The following is a 26,856-nucleotide window of genomic DNA, read 5'->3' on the forward strand; positions in this document are numbered from 1 at the left end:
TTTATGAATTAGATAGTTATTGAATATCTACAGAAAGGCTAGGAATTGACCCTTGTAGAAACTATTAAAATAATTATTCTTCATATAATATGTACAGATCAAAATATAAGGAATAAGCCGCCTACATTTTTTTTCTTGACAGGTTCTATTAATATTTGTTGGCTAAAATTTTGTGTTTTTTTTTTACAAATTCACAGAAATGTAAGTGAAAGCTGAATGAAGTTAAACTACATTTAAGTCATTGAAGGGAGAAGGGGTGTCACTTGATCTACTATTACTTTTTTTTGCAATAATAGCTCTTGATTGTTCAAGAAAGTTCTTGGATGTCCAGAATAACTGAATTCTGTACCAGAATAACTTGTAGTCAATATATTTCATGAGATGTGGCTTACAAGCCTAAATTTTTAAAATAAATAAGTTTATAAAATTTTATGCATGGCTTTGCCTTACTTCCATGCTTCAGCAAACGTTTGACCAGACATCATCCGTATCTAAATATGGACACAAGTTTTAATCATTGGTTTCTTACTAATTTTTTCGATAAGGGTTGATATGATGATTTTTCAAGATATGTATATCCATGTGCAAGTCAGATTAAGGCAGTATCTCCATTATGGCTTATTCAGCCAGTCATCCATGATTTCTTACTTTTCAGGCAGCCCTAGTCTCCATTAGTACTTTTTAAGGTTCGAAAAGGCATATCAGAAGCATTTGAAGTGGATTTTTTAAGAAAAAAACACAAAAAGCTATTTTTATTCGGTTGACTTTGCCTGAAAAGGCCATAATGAACACAATAATTAAGTATCTGACACAATAAGATCTGATCAATCCTTCGCAAGTTAGAAATCCCTCATTTTTTCTAATTCTTCAGAATTAATCCTTCACCCCAAACTCCCCCAAAGAGAGCGGATCCGTTCCGGTTATTTCAATCATGTATATAGGACTTGTAATTATTTTTCCCACCAGGTTTCATCCCGATCCCTCCATTCTAAGCGTTTTCCAAGATTTTAGGCTCCCCCCAACTCCCCCCAACGTCACTGGATCTGGTTGGGATTTAAAAAGAGAGCTCTGAGACACCATATCCTTCCAACCATCAAATTTCATTAAGATCTGATCACTCCTTCGTAAGTTGAAAATACCTCATTTTTTCTAATTTTTCAGAATTGACCCCCCCCCCTACTCCCCCAAAGAGAGCGGATCCGTTCCGGTTAATTCAATCAGGTATCTAGGACTTGTGCTTATTTTTCCCACCGATCATCCCGATCCCTCCACTCTAAGCGTTTTCCAAGATTTTAGGTTCCCTCCCTAACTCCCCCCAATGTCACTGGATCCAGTCGGGATTTGAAATGAGAGCTCTGAGACACGATATCCTTCCAAACACCAAAGTTCATTAAGATCCGATCACATTTTCGCAAGTTAAAAATGCCTCATTTTTTCTAATTTTTCCGATTTACCCGTCCCCAAACACCTCCCAGATGGTCGCTCGGAGAAACGACAATTTTTAATTTAATCTAGTCTATTTCCTGATACGTCTGCCAAATTTCACCGTCCTAGCTTACTGGAAGTGCCTAAAGTAGCAAAACCGGGACAGACAGACAGACCGACGGACAGACCGACAGACCGAACGACAAAATTTGCGATCGCTATATGTCACTTGGTAGATACCAAGTGCCATAAAAATGATGAGTTTATGGTTCAAAAACTCCTAAATTTCTGGATACTATCGAGTAAATTGTGTCCAAAGGCGGATCTAGAGCAAAATCTTTGGGGGGAGGGGGAGGGCTAGTATGACGAGGGCACCAATAGTTGACTAAGTGATAAATAAATTCAAACAAAAGTGAAACAGGGGAAAAATCGAATAAAGGAGCCAGAAAATCCTTGGAACCAAGGGTCTCCCTAGCCCTCCTCTCTTGTTCCACCCCCTAATTTTGCCTCATCTTTTTTCCAAGCTATGCAGTCGTAAAATCATATAAATACTCTAGAAAAAGCCTGAACGCATAGATTTCCCCCCGTAATAACCAGTGGTGGATCCAGGGGGGCGAAGGCTCACGCCCCCTTAACGTAGTAGCGGATTTGTCTTCGGGTCCGCTTGCTCTGGTTTGGGTTGGGACGAAAGTTATTTTCTTGTAATTGGTTTTTAATAGTTCAGTTTTTTATAAGTTTTTAATTATTAAGACCGTTTCTTTTTGCAATTACATAAAAAAACTTTTAACGTTTTTAACAAAAAACGTTTTTTAACTGAAAGGAAGGAGCGACATTAAAACTTAAAACGAACAGAAATAACTCCGTATATAGAAGGGGCTTTTCCTCCTCAACGCCCAAATCTTTATGCTAAATTTTGACTCTTTCTCTTAACTCTACTTTTTAAAACAGTAAAAAACTTTAGCGTAAAGAGCGGGGCGTTGAGGAGGAAAAGCCCCATTCATATACGTAGCAATTTCTGTTCGTTTTAAGTTTTAATGTCGCTCCTTACTTTCAGTTAAAAAAACTGTTTTTTTTATTATTTAATTTCTGAACGTTTTTGAATTTATGCATGTTTTGATTTTGGCTCTCCGCACATAAATAATTAAAACGAAACTTGCATATTAATTTTTTTGGCTAAATAGCTTTCTTTTAGTTTTAATCAGAATATTTTGAGAAAAAGGAGCGAGGGAGGAGGCCAAGTTCCCCTCCAATTTTCTTATTACTTAAAAAGGCAACTAGAACTTTTAATTATTTACGAACGTTTTCATTAGTAAAAAATATACGTAACTTACGAATTAACTTAAGTAACGAACTTCTATATCCGTATGTTTTTATTACGTATATGAGGGGGTTCAACCCCTCGTCAATACCTCGCTCTTTACACTAAAGCTTAAATTTTGTCCCAATTCCTTAAGAATGACCCCTGAATTAAAAACGCCGTAGAATAAATAGTTGAAATCACTAAAAATACTTCAGCGTAAAGAGCGAGGTATTACGAGGAGGTGAACACCTCATATGCGCAACAATTTTTGTTCGTTTTAAAATTTAATGCTGCTCCTTACTTTCAGTTGAAAAAAAACTTTCCATATTTATTTTGTCATTGTTTTTTAAATAATGCTAGAAAATTCTGCGCTCCCTTCATTGACATTTTTTCCCCCTTGACAAATTTCTTCATGGATAGATCGTCCCACGAATCCCACCTAAACTTCTTCCCCCCAAACCACAAAAATCTCCCTGAAAACGTCTATACACTTCCCAATAACCATTACTACATGTAAACACTGGTCAAAGTTTGTAACTTGCAGCCCCTCCCGCGGGGACTGTGGGGGAGTAAGTCGTCCCAAAAGACATAGTTATTAGATTTTTTGACTATGATGAATAAAATGGCTATCTCAGAATTTTGATCTGGTGAATTTGGATAAAAGGTGAGCGTGGGAGGGGGCCTAGGTGCCCTCCAATTTTTTGGTCACTTAAAAAGGGCACTAGAACTTTTATTTCCCGTAAGAATGAGCCCTCTTGCCACATTCTAGAAGCAATGGGTCGATACGATCACCCTGGGAAAAATAAAACACGCACCCGTGATCGGTCTTCTGGCAAAAAATACAAGTATCCACATTTTGTAGATAGGAGTTTGAAATTTCTGCAGTGTGGTTCTCTGATATGCTGAATGCGATGGTGTGATTTTCGTTAAGATTCTATGACTTTTAGAGGGTATTTCTCCCTATTTTCTAAAATAAGGCAAATTTTCTCAGGCTCGTAACTTTTGATGAGTAAGACTGAACTTGATGAAACTTGTATGTTCAAAATCAGCATTAAATGCAATTCTTTTTGATGTAACTATTGGTATAAAAATTCCATTTTTTAGAGTTTCCGTTACTATTGAGCCGGATCGCTCCTTACTACAGGTCGTTACCACGAACTGTTTCAACAAGCTTGAAACAAGGTTTCAGTTACTTTTTTCGGTCTGCCACGCAAGTATTTACTACCAAAAAGTATATAATTAAATTTAGGCTTATCAAGAGAATGTGTCCGTTTTACCGCAAAAGCCAACTGGGAGGCGAAAATCCTCATTTCGTTTTAACAAGGAGGAGAAACTTGAAATCCTAACTTATTTGGGCTGTGGCAATGATATTTCAGGATTGTGCTGTCACAACGGAACTGAAAAGCAAAATATTTAAATCTTTTGAATACAGCATTATGCAATACTACTCATTTGAAAAAATAAATCGAGGTCACAATATTTATACAGTATGTGTGTTAGACCAAGAACGTTCAGAGTAGTCATAGCAATTAATTAGGTTAAATTCACCGCTGGTGGAATTTAAGTTCTGGTAATTTAAGGATGTTAGTCCCGGTCTTACGATTTTTTTCTCCTTTCTCATAGTTCAATTTTACTGAAAAAAAACAAGGTGAAAAAATAACATGCAAATTACTTACCAGACCGAAAAAGATGCAAAATAGCTGCAGAACGTCAGTGTAGGCAACACTATATAACCCGCCAAAAAGGGTATAGGCCACTGCAACGCATGCACTACCTATTATGCTACTTTCCTGTTCTACGGATAGAAGAACACTAATTGTGGCTCCTGAAAAATGTTGGCTTTTAAGAGGAGTGTTTTTGCATAGTTACATTTAAGCTGCAAAAATAACTGATTTTCAGTACTCTTGACACATCAACCATAAGATCCATTAAGATAATTGTAACTGGTGCTTATTTGCAGATGTAGGATGGGGCATCATTACTTCCCAAGATTCCTGAGAATAAAAAGCACATTTTTCCTATTTTTCTGAGCCCCTCTTACTCCCACAAGAATAATCCACTTGTTCCTCTTAAATTTTTTGTCATTAAACTTTTGTTTTATCTTCAAATGAATTGTGTACGCTCTGTAATATTATTTTTCACCAGGAGAGGGAAAAACACTCTACCAAAATTTCAGGCAAATTTTAGAAGTAAATTTTTTGACAGGGTCAACGCTTATTCCTGTGTGGGCTCAAACATCTAAAAATATGTGAATATTACTCGTTAAAATATGAAATTACTTTCTAGCACTCCTCAAAGGGCTGCTTTCCTGTACTCCTTTGTATAAACCTCATACCTTAATCCCTATGAGCATTGAGATTTTAATCATATTTTTCTTTTGACCTTACCTGCTTGGGAGGATTTGACAATTTTTTTATGCATGCACTGCCAACACTTTGAAAGGTATTGCTGCCTTTGAAAATTTTAAACTTTCCACATTTTAAATTATTTCAATTATTGAAATAATTTTTTTTTGTATGGAAATACCTTAGGCATATAGAGTCACAAACAGACAAAATTCAATGCAAAGACTAAAAATATTTTAAGGAACAAAAAAGAGATTTCTTCCTTTTTTTATCCTATTTACTCTGTTTGTTTTTTCCCCTATTCTCGCGGTTCAAGTGTTTCTATTCGACAGATTTTTAAAAACTTAAATACAATTTACATCTTGCTTTTTTGATTTTACTTTATTTAATAATAAATATTTTTGGCAATAAACTATCGCGATGGTTTTCTGCAGGTCTGCTTCCCTCTGCCCCCCCCCCCCCTAGGATAATGAGGTTGTCCTTAATTTAATTTATTTGATCTAAATTAAATCGTAAGCACATTATTATTTAAATGAAAGTAACGTGTATATTTATTATTTTAAAATTGTCTTCTATACTGTTGAAATATTCAACGCACTGTTGAACATTCTTTGAGATTTTTTTAGGCAGGTTTTATCCCAAAAATTACTTTAGCAGGTAAGCTTAACTTTTTCTAATTTTTTGTTGTGAGGAGACTATTTCTATTCCTATTTTTTTCTTTTCATTTACTGATGAATTGTTTTTTGACTGTTATTTTAACTTTTTGAAACTAGAAAGTTTGCGGATGATTTTCCAGAAGTTTCTTAAGTCAGCTTCATAGTTCTAACAGTCCTTTTAAAAATTTATTTAAATTTTCAAATTATAAATTTATATAATTCAATTATTAAACATATCGTCTTTACTTAAAGAATAACTACTAAACTAACTTCAGAAAAAAATCCTCAAGCACTGTAAACTCAAACGACACTAGAACCTAATTAATTCGTGAGTAGAACAAGTTCATTCCATCTGTTACAGTTTTCCCTTACCAATCCAATGAATATGAAGAATAGCTGAATAACATCTGTAGAGGCCACAGAATTGAGGCCTCCAAATAGAGTGTAACAAATTGCTATGAGGGATGAGGCTATGACACTTATGTCACCATCAATATCAATGATGACGCTAATGGTTACACCTAAAAAGAAGGAAAATTGCCCGCCATAGAATTAGATAAAAGGTGATTACCAAACTTTGATTATGCTACTGGATACAATAAAAGCAGAGTACATTTATTTTCTCGTAAAGATAACAAGAGGAAGTTGTGCACTAGGAAATGTGCGGAGAGTTTGTTTCAGTGCAAGGGAGTTTGAAAACCTAAACCTAAAACCACAAAAATTGGTGGAGTGACATAAAGGATTTATTAATAAAATTGTGCAGATTTTGGAGGGGAACCCAGACTCAAAAACACCCCGTGCGTAAATACCTGTGAGAGAAGAAAAAATCAAAGAATAAGTATTTCGTGAAAATTGTAACCACTGAGAGTTACAAGTATGTATGCTGGCCATCCAAAATCAAAATACATCAACCAATTCATGGTAGTACTTTAACTGTAACTGTAACGAACTCTAAGTAAGGAGTGGCCCGGCTCAATAGTAACCAACATTCTAAAAAACAGAATTTTGATACCAATAGATATATCAAAAGAATCGGCTTACTATGCTAGTTTTAAATATTTAAGTTTCATTAACTTTATACTACCGATTAAAGAGTCAAATCATGCAAAAATTTGCCTGATTTTTGAAAAAAGGGGAAAACATCCCCATAAAGTATTAGGATCTTAATGAGAATCCCACAATCAGGTTTAGTGTGTAAGAAATCCTGTTGTAGTAGTTTCAAGCTCCTATCTGCGTAAAAGGGGAATTTTGTATTTTCTGCCAGAAGAAAGAACACGGATGCGTGTTTTTTTTTCAAGGGGTGATCGAATCGAACAAGTGGTCCTAGAATACCGTGAGAGGGATAATTCAGACGGAAATTAAAAGTTCTAGTGCTCTTTTTAAGTGACCGAAAAGATTGGAGAGCAGCCTGCCCCCCCGCCCCTTTTTTCTCAAGACATCCAATAAAAATTTTGATATAGTCATTTTGCTTATGATTGTTGAAAGTCAATAACTATGTCTTTAGATATGACATAGCCCCTCCCCCCAGAGCTCCAGGGAAAGGCCCTTAAGTCACAAAATTCGGCCATTTTTTACACATAGTATTTATTATTGGGAACTAGCTGTTGGGGTGGCGCTTCGCGCCACCCCAACAACTAGTTGGTGGGGGTGCTTCGCGCCCCCAGCCCCCACCCCACGTGCGTAAGTCGTTACGCGCCATATTAGTTACGCGCCATTGTAGTTGTGTCCCTGTGTCCCACCTGTGAATATAGATAGATATATATATGTTTTTAACTACGTAAAACCTGCGAATATACAACATTCTTCGATGTCCCATTGTCTGTGCATATAATAGATTGTCAGGTTTACCGACTCTTGAACATGCAACATAAAATTGTCCATGGGAAAAACAATCCGTATTCAGATCTATACCTCATTATTATAATGATTGCCCTTGAGCTTTGTTGATGGTGATTGCTAATCGAATATTCCCTGTGTCCCCGTCGTCATTTATATATCCCCCTGTGCCCCCGGAGTCTCCGCTGTAGTTGTGTCCCTGTGTCCCGGTCGTCATTTATATTCCCAGTATCCCGGTCGTCATTTGTGTCCCAGTGTCCCAGTCTGTAATTTCTCTTTGAGCGTCCCGGTCGTCATTTATATTCCCTGTGTCCCGGTGTCATTTGTGTCCCGGTGTCCCGGTCTGTAATTTATCTTTGAGTGTCCCGGTCGTCATTTATATGTCCCGGTCGTTATTTGTGTCCCAGTGTTCCAGTCTGTAATTTCTCTTTGAGTGTCCCGGTCGTCATTTATATTCCCTGTGTCCCGGTTTTTAGTTTTCTTTTTCTCCTTTATTTTTCAGTTTTTTTCCTTTTTTTAGTTTTTTTCTTTTTCAGTTTTTAGTTTTTTAGTTTTTTATTAGTTTTTAGTTTTTTTTTTAGTTTTTTTTTTGTAGTTTTTACCTCTTTTTAGTTTTTTCTTTTTTAAGTTTTTAGTTTTTTACCTTTTTTTAGTTTTTTTAGTTTTTTAGCTTTTTTGTTTTTTTAGTATTTTCTTTTTAGTTTTTTTGTAGTTTTTACCTTTTTTAGTTTTTTTCTTCTTTTGTATTAATGCTAAAGCCAAGGTTCGAACCTGGAACCTTTCGGACCTAGAACCTGGAACATAACGCTTTACCAACTCAGCTACTTCGGCTTGAATACATTCGTTTTTGAATTGGTATAGATAGATAGATAGGTGTATTTCAAAAACCCATGGGCCATATACACACAAAAATATAAATAAATAACAAACAAGCAAGGAAATTAACAACAGTACGAACACGCACAAAAAACAGAATTCAACGCAAAAAGTGCCTAATCTAACTACAAAAGAAATCAGTCATATAAAACTTTTCCTTCTTATTAAGGATTTATCTATATATACTCCCACTCGAAATATTTTGGTTGGGTTACTATTTTGTAGAATACCCGGAAGTATCAAATTAATCCCATACAAATAAATTTCCCGTAAATCCAAGAGCACCGGGCATTTCCGGAGAAAATGATCCAAGTCTTCATCATCATCTTTACAAAGGGGACAAACATACCGCCTATTAGGACCAACTATCATTTTATTTTTGTCGAACGTTTTTTGCCTGTTCTGGATTGGAAGACAATTCGCCCTAAGCTGGATCCAACGACGTAGAATCATAGCCGGTAAATTAAATTTAAAATAAACTTCCTCTCCAAAACTGGGTTTTGCCTGATTATAATGTCGTAGGGTTGTAGAATCTAAAACCAGCCCTTGCCAATGCTGAATTTCCTGACTCTCTAATATAAATCGTACCTGGCTTTCTAAATTTGTTGGTACATCACTAGAGCAAAGACCATTATTCCATAAATAAGGCATTCCTACTTTTTCTAGTAATGATTTAATTTGGGATGGCAACGAGGTTTTTAAACCACATTTCAACATCTCTTCATATGCCACTCTTACTAGTCTATCTTCATTACTCTTAGTTAACTTCAACCAGAATCTAAGCATTAATATATGATGACTAACTTCATGACGACATACAGCTCAATCCTTATAATGACGTCTGTCGACAGACAGACAAACAACTTATTTTTATATATATAGATTATGTATACATTTCCGGGTGGGATGGGTGTTTTTTGTTGGAGGTTTTCCACGGGGGAAATTTCTATGGGGAGGGAAGTTTCCAGGGGTTGAACTTGTCTGGAGAAATTAAATACTGGGGGAATTTGCCAAAATTCGTATGAAAAAATGTTTTTAAATGTCTTGCTTTCTCTTTTTCGTCTCAATTTTACGCGTGGAGTTGTTAAGGGTAATTGTCCAGGGTAAATTTTCACCGGGAATGATTTGTCTAGAAGATTTGTCCGATGGGAGGGGAATATCTCCGTGGATATGGGGCCAGATTTCCTTGTATCACTAAAAACTGATCATAAATTAGATTTAAAGATATAATTTTTTTCAACTCAAATTATTAAATTAGTCTTCTTGAGTTTCATCTACTTTTAAAATATGATAGCATCCGTGAAAACAAGCGACCAAATTTTTTTTTTTTGAAAAATATTCAATATCATTTCTAGAGTGTTTTACCATGTCAAAACTCTTTCATTTTCTTAGCATGATTTTTATATCAACTAGAAAAAGGATTCCCCTATATTTGGGGAACAATAACACATATAACCTTTTATTCTTGCATATATTAATTAATCTGTTTACATAATATTTGTCTTTATTCCTCGTGAATTTTTAAACAAGAAGTTTTTCAAAACTTTATATATGTTTAAAGCAAGTAAACACATCTCAATTCTCAGAAATACCTGAAAATTATCATGGCATATACCATTTAATAAATTGAGTGCTATATATCAGGGAGGGGTAATTTGTTAGCAATTGGAGAAAGAAGAAAATTACTAGGGAGGTTGAGAGTAATGGAGGGTCTTTACTTATGCTCCATGTACGGAAAAATTGCCGCCATGGCATTTTGGTTTTTGCAATAGATATCTATCTATCTATGAAAAATTATATTTCGTTATTTTTTACCCTGAAAGATTTGACAAATACACGATTCTTAAGGATATTAGTCTTCTAATCATATATTTTTTATATTTTTAATATATATTTTAATCATTTTATTTGTAAGTTTCTTTTATTTTTAAAATTGCGAGATTATCCATTAGAACTTGTAACAAGATCCGTTGGTAAAAATATCTAGAAAATGTCTAGGGAGGTTGAGAGTAATGTAGGGTCTTTACTTATGCTCCATGTATGAAGAAATTGCTGCCATGGCATTGTGGTTTTTTGCAATAGATATCTATCTATCTATCTATTAAAAATTATATTGTGTTATTTTTTACCCTGAAAGATTTGACAAGTACACGATATTTAAGGATATGAGTCTTCTAATCATATATTTTTTATATTTTTAATATATATTTTAGTCATTTTATCTGTAAGCTTCTTTTATTTTTAGAATTGTGAGATAATCTATTAGAGCGTGTAACAAGATCCGCTGGTAAAAATATCTAGAAAAAATCTAGGGAGGTTGAGAGTAATGAAGGGTCTTTACATATGGTACATGTGTGGAGAAGTTGCCCCCATGGCATTGTGGTTTTTTGCAGTACATGTCTATCTATCTATTGAAAAATTATGTGTCGTTATTTTTTTACTCTAAAAGATTTGACAAGTACAGGATTTTTAAGGCCATGAGTCTTCTAATCATATATTTTTTTATATTGTTAATATATATTTTAGTCATTTTATTATGTAAGGTTCTTTTATTTTTAAAATTGCGAGATCATCCATTAAAACATGTAACAAGATCCGTTGGTATGTAGGAAAAAGAGTCACAATCATTTTGACGCTGTTTTACTACATCAAAATTCTTTGTTTCCCTAGCAGGATAAATGAAAGCGCTCTTTCTTCTCCATGTCAATTAGAAATGGGATACTCCTCTTTCTGGAAAATATTAACACATACAATCCTATCTTTCTAACATATTAGTCTTCTTTTCTTTTGGATAACTAACAAAGCATGTAATCCATTTACGACAGGAAATACAGAGAAAATATTTTCAGTGGAAAACCCCCTTTGGGATTTTCTGGAAACTCGATGTAGTAAAACTTGGGATTATGTTGATGTTAGGAGTTTTCACGGGAAGGGGAATTTAACCTTAGAGATCAATACCTGAGCTTTACGCTGAAGATAGGGGAGACCAAAGGTAAGATAAGGTTAAGTCAATTAGACTAATTGGATTATATTAAGGAGTTTAGGATATATTGGAAACTTGAATGGGAAAATAAAAACAGGTAGAGACATGAATTTAAAAATGTTGACAAGTTAAAAAAAAGTCTTATACACTTTAAAAAACAAACAAGCAATCTTAATAGAAAAACAAAAGATAATAACATGGGAGAAAAAACTGTAACGAAATAATTGTAGTAACTAGAATCATAGGCTTAAAAACGTAATAAAAAAATAGAGCCCAGCTCTTTGAGCCTAGTAGGACTAAATCGGTTGCCACGACAATTGTTTGGTGTACTTTATTAAAGATCTTGATGTAAATATATGACTATAAATTATGATGGCCTTAACGAATACATGCATTTTATTTTTTAATATATGTTTTAGCATAATATGTAATATATGTTTTAATATATGTTTATTATATGCTAATCAACAATAAAAGTATGAAACTTCAAAAATGCAGCTGCTCATTAAAGATATTATTTTACACCTAGAAAAACACAAAACAAAATCATAAAATAATACTGTTGAAACCAAACTTGGCTTTTTTAAATACATTATTAAATGTTCATCCTTAAAAATAAAATTAATTATTGGTAAATATTTCCTTTCTCAAAACACAACTGAATATTCACCCCATTTATTATTTCATTCCATCTTCATATTGTTTTTATATTAATTTTAGGATATATTTTGTTGATGTAGTTTAGTTCTCAGAATATAAACTTCCTTACCAAGTGCAGCAAGTGTGGCAGCAGACCAAAAGACTTCACCTAAGAAAGCAGGAATAAAAAGTAGCCCTCCCATTCTTCCACCAAAGCTGTCTTGCAAAGGGTCAAGCATAGTAACATAGCCTTGTTTCCGCATCTTATTGGCAAATATTAAGCCACCTGTAACACAAGTAACGAAAAAGTACTACAATTTGACACAGGATACATACCTTGGTATAGCAAGTTTATAAGCAATTATAAGCAAGTTTAAATTAATAATAAACAAGAAAATTAATTGAATAGCTTCGTGAAATGACAGAAGCTGAATGAAAGCTTCGTTACCCCTTGTCCCCTCTGCTGCGTCAATCCCGACATGATTGTTTCTGGCGGAACAGACGTAAGACGGAATCGGGTAGAGGTTCACAAAGAAACGCAGACTTTTGTGTCGCTGCGACAAACTATTCCGGACACAATCCCAGTTGCTCTAGAATTGTGAAGAAATAACTTTCCTCATCTTCGTCTACCTCAAGTGCTGCCAATGGCTGTATGACTCTTACTAGTGCTCTTGATGGTTCTACAGTTGTTAAACTGAAGAACCAAACTCTAGAAGAATTTAAATTAGCCAAAACTAGCTTTCTAATCAGCTCCGTGATTTTGGTTATGACTTATTTTTGTTTTAAATCAGAACAACGCATGCAATTTGTCGTATGAGTTGAAATTATTCAACACATCCAACATTACAGCAGATCTGATGGTTTTGCGTCGTTTGTCGCACGATCTGTGTCATTTGTCGCATGCCGCAGGCTTTTGCGTGAAATCGCAGCAGTGGGAACCAGGGGTTAATATTTTTTTTCAATATGCCTCAACAACACAAAAAAACTGTAGATGGCACACAGTATTACAGCTAATTATACTGTTCTTTGGGTTTGATTTAAAAAAAACAAACAAGTTTTTTCTAACTGCAAGTATGGAGCGACATTAAAACTTAAAACGAACAGAAATAATTCCGTATATGAAAGGGGTTTTCACCTCCTCAACGCCTCGCTCTTTTCGCTAAAGTTTTTTATTGTTTTCAAAAGTAGAGTTGTGAAAAAGAGTTAAACTTTAGTGAAAAGAGCAAGGCGTTGAGGAGGGGACAACCCCTTTTATGTAAGGAATAATTTCTGTTCGTTTTAAGTTTCAATGTCGCTCCTTAATTGCAGTTAGAAAAACTTTTTGTTTTTATTTAATTTCTGAACTTTTTGAATTAATGCATGTTTTGATTTTGGCTCACTGCACATGAATAATTGAAACGAAATTGGCATATTAACTTTTTTTGGCAAGGATTTTGATAAAGCAAGGGGTGAGGGAGGCGAGCTAGTTGCGAGAGCTAGTTGCGAGGATTTTGATAAAGAAAGGGGTGAGGGAGGAGAGCTAGTTGCTTTCCGATTTTTGGTTACTTAAAAAGACGACTAGAACTTTAAAATGTTTTTTACGAAATTTTCAATTAGTAATAAATATACGTAACTTACGAATTAACTTACGTAACGAACTTCTATATTTGTATATTTTTACTAGCTGTTGGTGTGGCGCTTTGCACCACACTAACACCTAGTTGGTGGGGGCACTTCGCGCCCCCACCCCCCAAGCCCCCCTACTTGCGTAAATCGTTACGTGCCATATTAGTTATGCGCCATTGTAGTTGTGTCCCTGTGTACCACCTATGAATATAGATAGATATATATATGTATATATATGTATATATATATATATATATATATATATATATATATATATATATATATATATATATATATATATATATATATATATATGTGTGTGTTTTTAACTGCGTAAAACTTGCGAATATACAACATTCTTCGCTGCCCCATTGTCTGTGCATATACAAAGCCTTATATACTTATAATGACGTCATATGCAAACCCTCTTTTTACAAAAAAACAAACAAGCATACATACAACTTATTTTTATATAGATAGATAGATAAATAGATATACAAATACACTATAAATTAACTACGTAAAACTTACGAATATACAACATTCTTCGCTGTCCCATTGTCTGTGCATATAAATAGATTGTCAGGTTTACCGACCCTCGAACATGCAACTTACAATTGTCCATGGGAAAAACAATCTGTATTAAGATCTATACCGCATTTTTGTGATGATTGCCCTTGAGCTTTGTTGATGGTGATTGCAAATCCTAATCGAATTGGGAATTGCAATCTTTTAAATTGAAAAGGCAGATCCGTTGGAATCATAGGAATGCGAGGAATAAGAACAGCTTCACCCTCAAAAGGCCCTGTCAAGATTGTTGCCTCTATTACGTTTTCCATTGTTTTTTTTTCTTTTACGGCAAGTTGCGTGCCATTGCAAAGCTTTGGTGGGTTAATATTTCGTAGCAGTATTATTGGTAAGCCTATTTTTAGTTGTAGCACGTGTGGTTGAAACCCTGGGAGATCCAGGGAATTTAAAAATTCAGATGGATAATTAACCGCTTCATTTGGTTCCAGAACTGTGTCAACTGACTTGTAAATTACTTCCTAGTCTCGAATCCTGGTCAAAATGATATTGTTGATTTCGTGGACGTCTTTATTCTTGGTTGTCAATATCGCTAGTTCTCTGAGCCATTTATGATTTTTATAATTGGTTATAATACTCGGAAATACCTTTTCAATCAGTTTATTTTTGGACGTCACTAAATTACAGAATTCAGCAGGCAGTTGTATAAGTCCTGAAATTGAGTCTACTGGGAGCTTTCCGTTTCCAATTGCCAGCACTTGATCTGAAAATATTTCACCAGAGTCATCGTTTTGCAATCGGACACGCATATTTATAGTTAATTTTGATGTCTTTACGTGTGTCCATAAATTAGAATTTTTCAGGCAAGCATTCATTTCGTCCGCAGGGGTTGATCTAGGTATTATAGGTAATGTTTGCCTGAAATCTCCCGCAAGCAATATTAATGTGCTGCCAAAGAGCTTCGAATTTTCTCGCAAATTTTGTAATGTTTGCTCCAGATCCTCGAGCGATTTTTTGTGTGCCATTGTGCACTCATCCCAAATAATAAGTTTGCATTGCTGCAATACTTTACCCATCCCAGATGATTTGGAAATATTGTACGTGGGAGTTTCTGTAGAATGCAAATTCAGAGGCAATTTCAAAGCGGAATGAGCAGTTCTTCCACCAGGCCGCAACGTTGCGGCTATTCCGGACGACGCAATTGCCAACACTATGTCATTTTTTGATGGAATTGATTCCTGAATCAATTTTATCAGAATCGTTTCACCAGTACCTCCTGGCGCATCCAAAAAGAAGGTTTCTCCATTTTTTTGGTAATTTCTCTTTGAGACATAAGCCTGTTTTCACGCTGGTCTTGTGATTCCTCGGCACGCTTTCTTTTCTTACTTTCTCTATTAGCCGCAAGCCTTTTGGCATTAACTCTTTGAGCAGCTTCCTTGGCTGTTTTTTCTGCCGTTGTAGGATTTATACTAAAATTTCTCTTTGAATCACCCCCTAATATACTTATAATGACGTCATATACAAAGCCTTAAATACTCATAATGACGTTTCATGCGTACAAACAAACGAACATACAAATTATTTTTATATATATAGGCTACGTATATGAGGGGGTTCACCCCTCGTCAATACCTCGCTCTTTACGCTAAACCTTGAATTTTGCCCCGATTCTTTAAGAATAAACCCTGAATCACAAAGGCCGTAGAATAAATTGTTGAAAATACTAAAAATACTTTAGCGTAAAGAGTGAGGTATTGAGGAGTAGAAGAATCCCCTTATATGCGTAATAATTTCTATCCGTTTGAAGTTTTAATGCTGCTCCTTACTTCCAGTTGAAAAACTTTTTTAAATTTATTCTCTCATTTTTTTTAAATAATGCTAGAGAATCCTGCGTCCCCTTAATGGAAATTCCCTTCCCTCATGATAAAATCATCCATGGTAAGATTCTTCAACATAATCCCTTCCCCCCCAACGCGAAAAAATCCCCTCTGAAAACAGCTGTACTCTTCCCAGTAACCATTACTATATGTAAATACTGGTCAAAGTTTGTAACTTGCAGCCCCTCCCCCGGGGACTGTGGTGGATTGAGTCTTCCCCTAAGAAATAGTTGCTCGGTTTTTCCATTATGTTGAACAAAATGGCTATCTAAAAATTTTGATTCGGTGACCTTAGGAAAAAATGAGCGTAGGAGGGGGCCTAGATGCCCTCCAATTTCTTGGTAACTTAAAAAGGGCACTATAGATTTTAATTTTCGGTAGAATGAGCTCTCTTGCGACATTCTAGGACCACTGGGTCGATACGATCACTCAAGAAAACAAATAAACACGCATTCTTCATCTGTCTTCTAGCAAAGAATACAAAATTCCACATCTTTGTAGATAGGAGCTAGAAACTTATACAGTGGGGTTTTCTGATATGCTGAATCTTATGGTGTGATTATTGTTAAGATTCTATGACTTTTGGAGGGTGTTTTCCCCTATTTTCTAAAAGAAGGAAAATTCTCTCAGGCTCGTAACTTTTGATGGGTAAGACTAAAATCTATGAAACTTATATATTTAAAATCAGCATAAAAATACAATTCTTTTGATTTAACTATTGGTATCAAAATTCCGTTTTTAGAGTTTCTGCTACTATTGAGCCTGGTCGTTCCTTCCTACAGTTCGTTACCACAAACTGTTTGAAAGGAATCGGAAGAAACTCATTTCACAAGGTTGGACACATAAAATTTGTTTATGTAGAATGTACTTCTTGGGGTTAGTAAGGATGTGGTGCATAGGCAAGGTGTCAGACTCATGATGAATAAGCTTCTAAGTCTTGCTTAGATTGGGAAGATACAAACAATAGGATTCTAGCTACTCAATCTAAAAAAAAAAAAAAATGCAAGGTAAAAGTCGTAGCGGTTTATGCCCCCTGTACAACCGACTGACAGTGATAATAGTAAAGTAAGTGAATTTTACCTTAGATGCAGGAACTTAGCAAATAGAAAAATGGTATTTAACTAGGGGATTTTAGGTACAGATTGGTGGCTTTTTAGGTAGTAAAAATAAGTAAAGGTGGTATTCTAGACTAAGTGACCTTAATGTAGGAAGTAATATGCAAAAGTAAGACTTCTTGAATGTCGCGGAAATAACAATCTAGCTATATTCATTACGCTATTTGTTCACAAATTAGCCCATATGTTAAGAAAGTATTCATATTATGATTTGCACCGGTGGATCCAGGGGGAGCCCTGGGCCTCCCAAGATTGCTTCTGGTGCCCTCTCTCCCTGTCTTTTTCTTATATTTTTTTTTCACTCTTTTTTAGAATAAATCTGTCAATTTCAAAGGATCGATATGAGTTATTACGATATATAGGAATGTTGTTATTGATGTTAAAAGAAGAGATCACCACTTGGTAGTGTTAATCTAGATTTGAAATTTAGGAAGGGTAACTATCTTTCAAGAAGTTATGATTTTTATATCCTGGACGAGAATTTGAGAGGAACTTTCCAGGAACAGTTTAATATAAAGCTGGAGAGTACTAAATTTGATTTGTAGAAGGTGTATGAAATAATTAATAAAATTGTTTGCAAAGTAGCAGAAAATGTCTTAGGGAAGAAAGTTAGAAAAGAAGCCTGGAATATTGACAGAAACGCTTAAAGCTTGCTAGAAAAGAGGAGAGGTTTTTACAAGACATTTTTTAGGCATAGCTCATATGAGGATAAAAGAAGTAAGGGAAGTAGGGGAGGCTTTAAAACATAAGTTAAGGAGTGGGGAAGTGGCAGCCACTTCCGAGGATCTGGAAGTCTTAGTAAAATATTGTATTGGCATGTTAAGAAATTAAGAGTACGGAATCGATTTCAACTTGTCCCTGTCAAACAGTTCGTGGTAACGAACTGTAGTAAGGAGCGACCCGGCTAAGAGCAGGGCCTCAATTAGTGATAAAGAAAGTGCTGAAGAGAGATGAGCAAAACATTTTGAGAATTTCCGATACCGTGATAAAGTTGCAAGAAATAATTAAGAAAAAAACAAAAAATACAAAGAGGAGCGAGATATTATACTAAAAAAATTAAAAATAATAAGGATTCGGATGCTGATTTTTGTAAATGAGTTTCTGAAACATGATGGTTGCGAAGTTGGAAAGAAATTACTGAAGATTGTGAATATTGTGAAAATGTGAAAATCAGCTATTGATTTTAGGAGAACTTTAGTTAGACTCATTTTAAACAAAGGCGAATAGTGTGAATGTGGTAATTGTAGAGGCAAAAACTAGTTGAATATTGAAGATTATGAAGATTGTGAAGATCTGAAGATGATTTTAAAAACAGGGAATCAACTATTGATTTTAGGAGAATTTTAGTTATACTCATTTTTATGAAAGGCGGTGAGTGTGTATGTGGTAATCGTAGAGGCAAAAACTTGTTGAAGTTTGAAGATTCTGAACATTGTGAAGATATGAAGATGATTTTAAAAACAGGGAATCAACTATTGATTTTAGGAGAACTTTAGTTAAACTCATTTTTAAGAAAGGCGATGAGTGTGAATGTCGTAATTGTAGAGACAAAAACTAGTTGAAGATTGAAGATTCTGAATATTATGAAGATTGTGAAGATGTGAAGATGATTTTAAAAACAGGGAATCAGCTGTTGATTTTAAAAGAACTTTAGTTAGACTCATTTTTAAGTAAGGCAATGAGTGTAGACGTGGTAATCGTAGAGGCATTAGCCTGGTTTCTTAAAGAAGAAAATTACTTAGCATGACTATGCTTCTTAGAATAAGAGATGCTATACACAAATTTCTGGGAGAAAAACGCTGGGGTCTTAAGAAAGGGAGAGGATGCCTTCTTATGGCTAAAACATAATTTGAACTTCACTGAAAAAATACGTTTTAAATGCTTTCACGTTTTTAACTTTAATAAATCAAAAATTATTAAAACTTTAAGGAATAAATGTCGGCATATGTATAAGAAACTGACAATCTACATTCATTCGTATTTTTTTCAATAAATTTCAAATTGTGTTCTGGCTTTGAAAAGGCATAGGGGTTGTGAGCCCTGCTCATGTTAATATTTGTTCCTTTGGGATTTCATTTATTTATTGACATTGATTTGTGATGGTTTTACGCATGCTAGATTATTTAATTTTATTTTGCTCATTTTTGGTCTAATGGAGTTCTTTACTTTTCTTTGAAAAACTATTTTTGCAGAAAACATTTTTCAGATTATTTCTGTTCGTTTAATATTGACCTAGTATTTTTTCAGGGAAAAAGAAAATATTAGTTTAAATTCTTTCAGTTTTTTCTTAAGAATTTAGAGATTGGCCTGATCATTATATGCTGGAGAAACTTTTTCAACAATTTTTAACAACAAAAACACTTTTAAAAATCCTGAAAGAAATATTATTGTTTGATTTAATGTTATTCCCAAAAATTCAATCTATGCTCTTTGACAACCTGGATACACTTACACTCTTTTGATTTAGTTGAATTTTAAGAGCAGAAGTAGTAATAGAAGTAACCCCGAAAGTTTGAACCTATTACCCTCAGTCATTCTTGGGATATTGCTGAGATGTCTCATTGGCAAACAGCATACACACAGTGTGTTTTAAAGCATAATTGGTGAATTGCATAATTGTAAGGGGTTAACCTGCCCAAAAACCTTAGAATTATAATTACTGTACTGTTCAGCTATGCTGAACAAAATGGCTGTCTCAAAATTTTGGCAGGAAGTGTTTGGAAAATTATGAGCTAAAGACGAGGGCGGATTGGCCTCCTATCATTTTTGACCTTTAAAAACGGCACTAGAACTTTGAAATTCCAATTTAATTGATTCATTTATAATTTTAACAATATTACTAGCTATGGCAGAGTAGCGCTGCCTATGAAATTTCTTATTTACCCTTTTACTATCTGCAGGCATATAGTTTTTTTCTCTTGATTGAAACTCCCCTAAACGTTGACTAAAAGTTTCAACTTAATGCCCTTAGTGTCATTAGTTACAGTAAACATAGAAATAGCATTAAAAGTAAGCATAATATCTTCTGGCTAGTTCCAAATCCGCCACATCTTACCCTGAAAGGTATAACTAAATAAAATTTAGCCGTTATTGAGGTATTATGGCCCATTCGACGAAACTACATGGTCATTTTTCGTTTTGATTTATTTCAACACCGGCTTGCTTATCCCTTGAAATCTCAAGCTTAGCACCCTTAATTTTTGTATTAGCAGCATTTTTAGTAGCAGTAGTAGCATTGGTAACAGTATGCACATAGCACCTTTAATTTTCTTCAACATCCCCTTCATGACACGATGGAGGTTTCAACTTAATACCATTAACCGTTTCTGAATCATTGCTGATACGTTCTTTTGACAATTTATGTGAGCATAGGATGTTTTGGTTTAGTTCAATACATTTTCAATATTGCCTAATTTTCACCTTAATACCCTTAGCTCCAGTAACAGTAGTAGTACAACCAGTAGTTATAGTGGTAGCAGTAGTAGTATTAGCAGTAGAATTCATAGTAGTAGTCTGTACTTTAGTAACACTAGTAGTAGAAGCGGTAATAATAATAATACTAGTAGCAGTGGTTGTAGGAGCAGAAGCAGCAGTAGGCTATTATGATGCAAAAGTTGTCTTTTGGCTAATTCTACATCCCCCACAACCAGCCTTGTAAGTTTTAACCTCACACACAAAACTGTTCTTAATATATTGCTGACATGTCCTTTTGATAATCTGCATAGAAATAATATAATCTGATTCAGTTTACCTTCCCCCCAAAAATTATCTCAAAATTTCCCCTTCATGCTCTTTGGTATATTTTTAATAGTAGTCACAGTTGTAGAATTAGCACTCAACTACTATTAGCCATTGAAATTGTCAAAATGTAATTTTGATAACCTGTATATTCATATACTTCTTGAAATTTTCATTTAATACTTTTTGCATTACAAGCATTTGCTGTAGAATTAGTATTTGGAGCAAAAGTAATAATATTAGTAGAACAAGTAAATGTAGCAGTGGTAGTAGTATCTGTAGTTGCGTGCACATAGTGCCTTTTGGTCAGTTGATCATCCCCTTCAAGTATTCTCTGAGAGTTCCAACTTAATACACGAATCAATTTTTAAAATACGCTGTTTTGGCAATCTAAATACACATCGTGTCATTTGTTAGTTTAAATTTGCCATCAATATTGTCTCAAATTTTACTTTAAGACTTAGTCTTGATAGTCTAAGCATCACATTAGTTGTAGCAATAGGAGGAGAAATGGTTGCAGTGTTAGTGTTATATTAGTAGTAGTAGTAGTAACAATAGTAGCAGTAGTATTAATAGCGGTAATAGCATGTACATCATGCCTATTGGTCAGTTAAACATCCCTTTCATTATGCCCCAAAAGCTTCACCTTGACGCTGTAAGCCCGTCCAAAAATATACCCGATTTGCCCTTTTAACCCTCCTTTGATATCCTTTTTGTCTTAATACTCTAAGCCTTAAAAGTTATTGCAATTGAAGCAGTAGCTGAAGAAGTCTAGTCGCAGTAGTAGTAGCAGTAAAAGTAGCAGTGGTAGTGGTGTATGTAGTGACTTGCATGCATTACCTTTTTGTCAATTGATATTCCCCCTTTGAGTGTTCTCTGAAAGTTCCAACTTAACACCTAAATAACTTCTTGAAATATATATCCTTTTGACAATCTGCATGCACAAAGTGTGTTTTGATTAGTTCAAACTCCCCCACAATATTCTGTCAAATTTTCACCTTCACACGCGTAGCCTTAATTGTAATAGTATCATAGCAGTAGTGGTAGTAGTTGGAACAGCAGCAGCAAAAACAATGTATTATTATTAGTAGTAGTAACAGTAGTAGCAGCAGTATTAATGGCAGTAGAAGTAGGTAATTTTGTGTTTCGGTTATCTGAACATCCCACTCATGATACCCCAGAAATTTTCTCTTGATATGGTAAGCCATTCCAGAATTATTTCTGATACGCCTGTATCAGCAATCTGTGTGCGCATAGTATGTTTCGATTTAGTTCAACTTTCCCCTGAAGAAAGGTTGTTTCCTCAGGGGTTAAGTTCAATATTTCCAGCCTTTGTAGTACGTAGTACTTGTTACGGAAGAAGTAGTTCTAGTGATAGTAGTGGTATAGTTGTGGTGGGATAGTTTAGTAGGATAGTATATATAGTTTAGTAGTAGTAACGTGCTTATATTGCCTTTTTGGTCAATTGATCATCTCCCTTACCATTTTCTTAAAGTTTCAAATTAATAAACTCAGCCACGCCTGGGTTACGCCCGTTTTACAACCCATATACACATAACATGTTTTGATTTAGTTCACCACTTCCCTCAACATTCCTTGAAAGACTCACCAGAATGCCCTTCGAATTTTGGAAAGTTAAAGTCAAACATGCATACCCTTATCGAGAACATATACTATATGAAAATAATGAATGAATTGCCTAGCCTACAGTCCTTGCCCTGAGGGTTGTGGGGAGGGGGCGGGGGGATGGGTTGACATTCCCAAACGCACATTTACTGAAAATTTCAACGATACAGAAGAAAATAGTTGTCTCAAAATTTTATTTGGATGTTTGTTTTGGGAAATGATGGGCGAGGGGAGGGGCTGATTGCCTTCAAATCACTTTTGACTCTAGAGGGCATTATAACTTCCAATTTCAAATCAAATTAGCTCCATCTGAAGTTTATATGACCACCTATTCTACAAATACCTTGTATGTCCCAATTTCACATATCACATGCCTAAAGGCTTTAGGGGATTTCGTCAAACCTCGAGGAGTTGTTGTTTTTTCTTTGGCTTGTTTTTACAAAATGACTATTTAATAATTTCAATGAGATATGCTTGGTGAAAAAGGGGTAGTCAGGGGCGCTAGTTACCCTCCATCAGTTTTGACTGTGAAAACGGAACTAGAGCTTTAATTTTCAATTAAATGAGCCTCGTCTAAAGATTATGCAGCCATCCCTTCCATAAAAACCTTAAATACCCTCAGGGCATAACTTACAACCCTTGCCCGAGGCTCAGGTTTTTTTCCAACCCAAAAGTCATGTTTTATTTTCTTTGGACTATTTTGAATAAAATGGCTATTTTAAAATTTAAAAGTGACACTCAAACTTCTGATTGCCGATTGAATGAGCCACCTCCCAAGTTTATGCGACTATCCTTTCTATAAAAACCTAATATACCCCCAGGGTATAACCTACAACCCCTGCCCTGAGGGATGGGAGGGGGGAAGGTATCCCTAAAGACATTATTTTTGGACCCTTCAACTACGCTGAACAAACTGGTTATCACAAATTTTGATTGGATATCTTTGGAGAAAAGATGAGCATGGGGCTCCTATCTCTTCCAATTCTTAAAAAGGAAAGTAGCCCTTTCAATTGACAATTGAATGAACGACTTTTGAAGTTTCTATGGCAATTCATTCTGTGCGAAGTTTCCTGTTCTAAAGAAAAACAAAATCGTACGTTGTGCCAACATCGTTCTTTACTTAGGCAGCGAGGTTGCACTGCCGATGATTATTTTGAAAGACTTTGTCTTAAAAAACAAGGCAAAGGCTATAAGAGAGAATGAAATTGAAATAGAAGGTGAGATTTCATAGACTTAAATTATGCAGCTGATTAGAGTGTCATAGATAAAAAAACACTAACAAATAAATAAATTCCTTGAGGTTTTGAGAGGTCATGTTGCAGGAATAGGTTTCAAGATTAATTTTAAAAAGACTAAACAACTAAGAATCAGAACAAATCAGGTTGACAAATTGATGCTGGACAACAAGAAGATCTATCAGGTGGATAAAGTAACTAACCTGGGTAGTATTAGTAGTAAAAATGGTAGATAATGACGAGATAAAAAAAAATAGAATACCCTTGGCACGGGCCGTTTCTTTTCCCAGTTGAAAAAATTGAAAAAAAAGAAGATAAGTCTACGCATCCAGAGTAGATTATTTTAAAGTACAGCTATGACGGTGGTCAGGTATAGTTCTGGCAAGTGGGTGCTTGAGGAGGCACAGGAAGACTTATTAAATGTTTCCCAGAGATATTGTCTGCGGATGGTTTTAGTTACTCATTTGTCTCATTTGTCAACATGTGGTTCAATTCCAATTTTTAAAAATTTAATCAAAGAAAGGTTGAAACGGTCAGGACACCTTTGATTGATGAAGGATAACAGGATTCTGAAGATTATATTTCTTGACCATCTGTCTGGGGCTAAGGAAAAAGTAAGTCAAATAAAAAGTAATTTAAAACTTCTTTAAAGGTTGTACAAAGTGAAGCTTTAAATATATTGGGATGGAGGAGGGGCGTTCACAGCTGTGTTCGCCTCTGGTTCCTTGCTGTTGCAGTAAGTTTATAGGAGTAGCAGTAGTGACAATAATAGGTGACAAAAATAATAGTCAAAAATGAAGATCGAATTCAGATCCAACGTAGACGCTGAATTTAAGTTGCATTCAAACAAATTGAGTTGAATGTAAAACATGTTGAATTAGGCATCAAAGGGTAAAAATAAAACAAGTTTTTAAGTCATAAGTATTAGCATTATAATAAAAATAAGGGTTTGCCCAAGGAATATTACAAGAAAATCGCTTTATACTCCGAAACGGTACTAGGTAATGGGACTTAGTTATGTAGCCGAGCCTCTAAAGCTAGAAATACCTCAGTTTCTTGTTTAAGCTCTTTCTAGATTTGAAACAGAAATAGACACAAAATCAGGCAAAGTGGTCATTAATCGACCCTTAATGAGGAGAAGCTTTCTCATCTTTATATATATATATATATATATATATATATATATATATATATATATATATATATATATATATATATATATATATATATATAAAGTCCACAGGATCCACAGGATGGAAAATCCGGATAGAAAATCCACAAAAAAGAAGCTTTCAACTTTCACGAGTTTTAATTTCATTTTAAAATCTTTGAATGCGTAAAAACTGGGCTCTTGGAATTCATTTTGGTTAGGAACAATTCTTCCCTTAGTTTAGGTTTTAGCTGCCACTAAACTAGGAAAACTAGGTGTAAATCAAAGCCAATAGCGCTTGGCCTTAAGTCAGAAGTAGAGCAGGTGACAGAAACTTTAAAATGTTTAATGTTAGCCCGTCGAATCCATCCTCAACTTTATGTCCTGTTCCCAGTTGATCAGCAACTTGATTAAAAGTTTTGAAGATAAAATAATGGAGTTCTTGATGCACAGTCAGCTGTTCCCACATTTTTCATCTTTTCCGGTCTTGATTTATCTCTCGTATGTTATGCAGACGATATTCTGAATTTGAGCTACACTATGCAGCACGTTAGCGATATTTTTGCAGTGCTACAATCTGAGTATGCAAAACTAGGTCTTCAGTTCAATGCTGTCCGAAGTCTGAAGTTTGAAGTCCCTTTCTTCAACTGGAAGCAAGCTTTGCCTTGGGATGTTCCGCTCGGAAATAGTAGGATTAAGCCAGTACTCATATCACCTATCACCTACCTCGATCATATCACCTACCTCGGTTTTCCCATTGGTTCGTCAGTAATGCACACGTGACAACTATTAATTGCCCATGTTGATCGTAGAGTTGTGATATCATATGCTTCTTTTGTAACGAATAAGTTACGCTTCAATCGCCGTCTTCTTTCGAAACTTTTCAACTCTGTCACTCTACCAAATTATCTGTACATATCGTGGTTTTGGAAAATGCTCACAAAATCTGACAAGTAAAAAGTTCGTACAGTTTTCTTCCGATTCGCAAAATATCTTTTACGTTTTCCCCCTTCGACCTGCAACTCTTATCTAGCTAGAAAATACAGCTTTGCTGACCCCATTATGACCGTGCAAAGCAAATTCTTGCTTATAATTCCCGGTGACGAGGTTGAACCATCCTTGGTCTTCAGTACTGGCCCAGTAGTTAAGATGTATTTGTTGTGTTTTTTAAGTGTTTGTTTTCGCACTTAGAGTGTATTTCTCTTTTTTTTCTTTTATTGCTCCGTCTTTTCCTTTCTTTGTTTGACGGGTTTTCCAATAAATACTAATAATATTAAGGAAGGGAAATTCTAGGGCTTCTTTTTGACAGGATTTATTGATGAATTCAATTTCAACAAGACACTAGAGTCGTAGGGTAGCTCAACCCAAGGTCATTCTCAAAGAACAATTACGACGTATCAATCCTGGTATTCTTATTAACATACTTTTTCATCTTGAAATCATTATTGTCTGGGTAGTTGGTTGATATAATAGTCAATGTCCCATCTGCTCAGTTAGGGTTATCTGCTCTTTCTGGTAACGTATCTGTGTTGGCTTCCATGATGTCCAAAAGATCGGAACTTTCTACATAGGGTAAAAGGTTTTTTAATTAGCTGAAAAGTTTTCTGCATCTTTAAAGTTCCTTTTCCTCTCAAAGCTAATGATTGTCCGAATTTTGTTACAACGTGAACTTCTCCCTTTCGAATCTTATATATCCTCATTGTCTAAGGGCAGAGTACAGTTAAAGTCTAAAGCGAATCTGGAGCTAGATTCCAAACCCCCCTTTGTTTTTCAGGCATACACTGAGCTCTTGTTAAACATTGCCTGTTGTCGTACTTACCCTAAAAGGCCTGTTCTATTGATACGTTTTGGGGTAGTGCTTCCCAGGTGTGGCCGTTCTCTTGAAAGCAAAAGTGTTTCGTCTACTATTTATTGTAAGTATTTAT

General features: G+C 35.0%; 1 protein-coding gene across 4 annotated transcripts in view; it reads right to left on the reverse strand.

Annotated features, from left to right (window-relative positions):
* LOC136036009 (high-affinity choline transporter 1-like) overlaps positions 1-26,856 on the reverse strand; it is a 103,336-nt gene that overhangs the window by 34,011 nt on the left and 42,469 nt on the right. For all 4 annotated transcript variants that reach the window (XM_065717928.1, XM_065717929.1, XM_065717927.1 and 1 more), the window contains exons 4-5: positions 12,191-12,346; positions 4,402-4,550 (exon numbers count right to left, since the gene is read on the reverse strand). In XM_065717928.1, coding sequence (XP_065574000.1) covers positions 4,402-4,550; positions 12,191-12,346 — 305 coding nt within the window. The remainder of the gene's footprint in view (positions 1-4,401; positions 4,551-12,190; positions 12,347-26,856) is intronic.

This window comes from Artemia franciscana, chromosome 15, assembly GCF_032884065.1.
Source record: "Artemia franciscana chromosome 15, ASM3288406v1, whole genome shotgun sequence".
In the NCBI taxonomy this organism is placed as follows: domain Eukaryota; kingdom Metazoa; phylum Arthropoda; class Branchiopoda; order Anostraca; family Artemiidae; genus Artemia; species Artemia franciscana.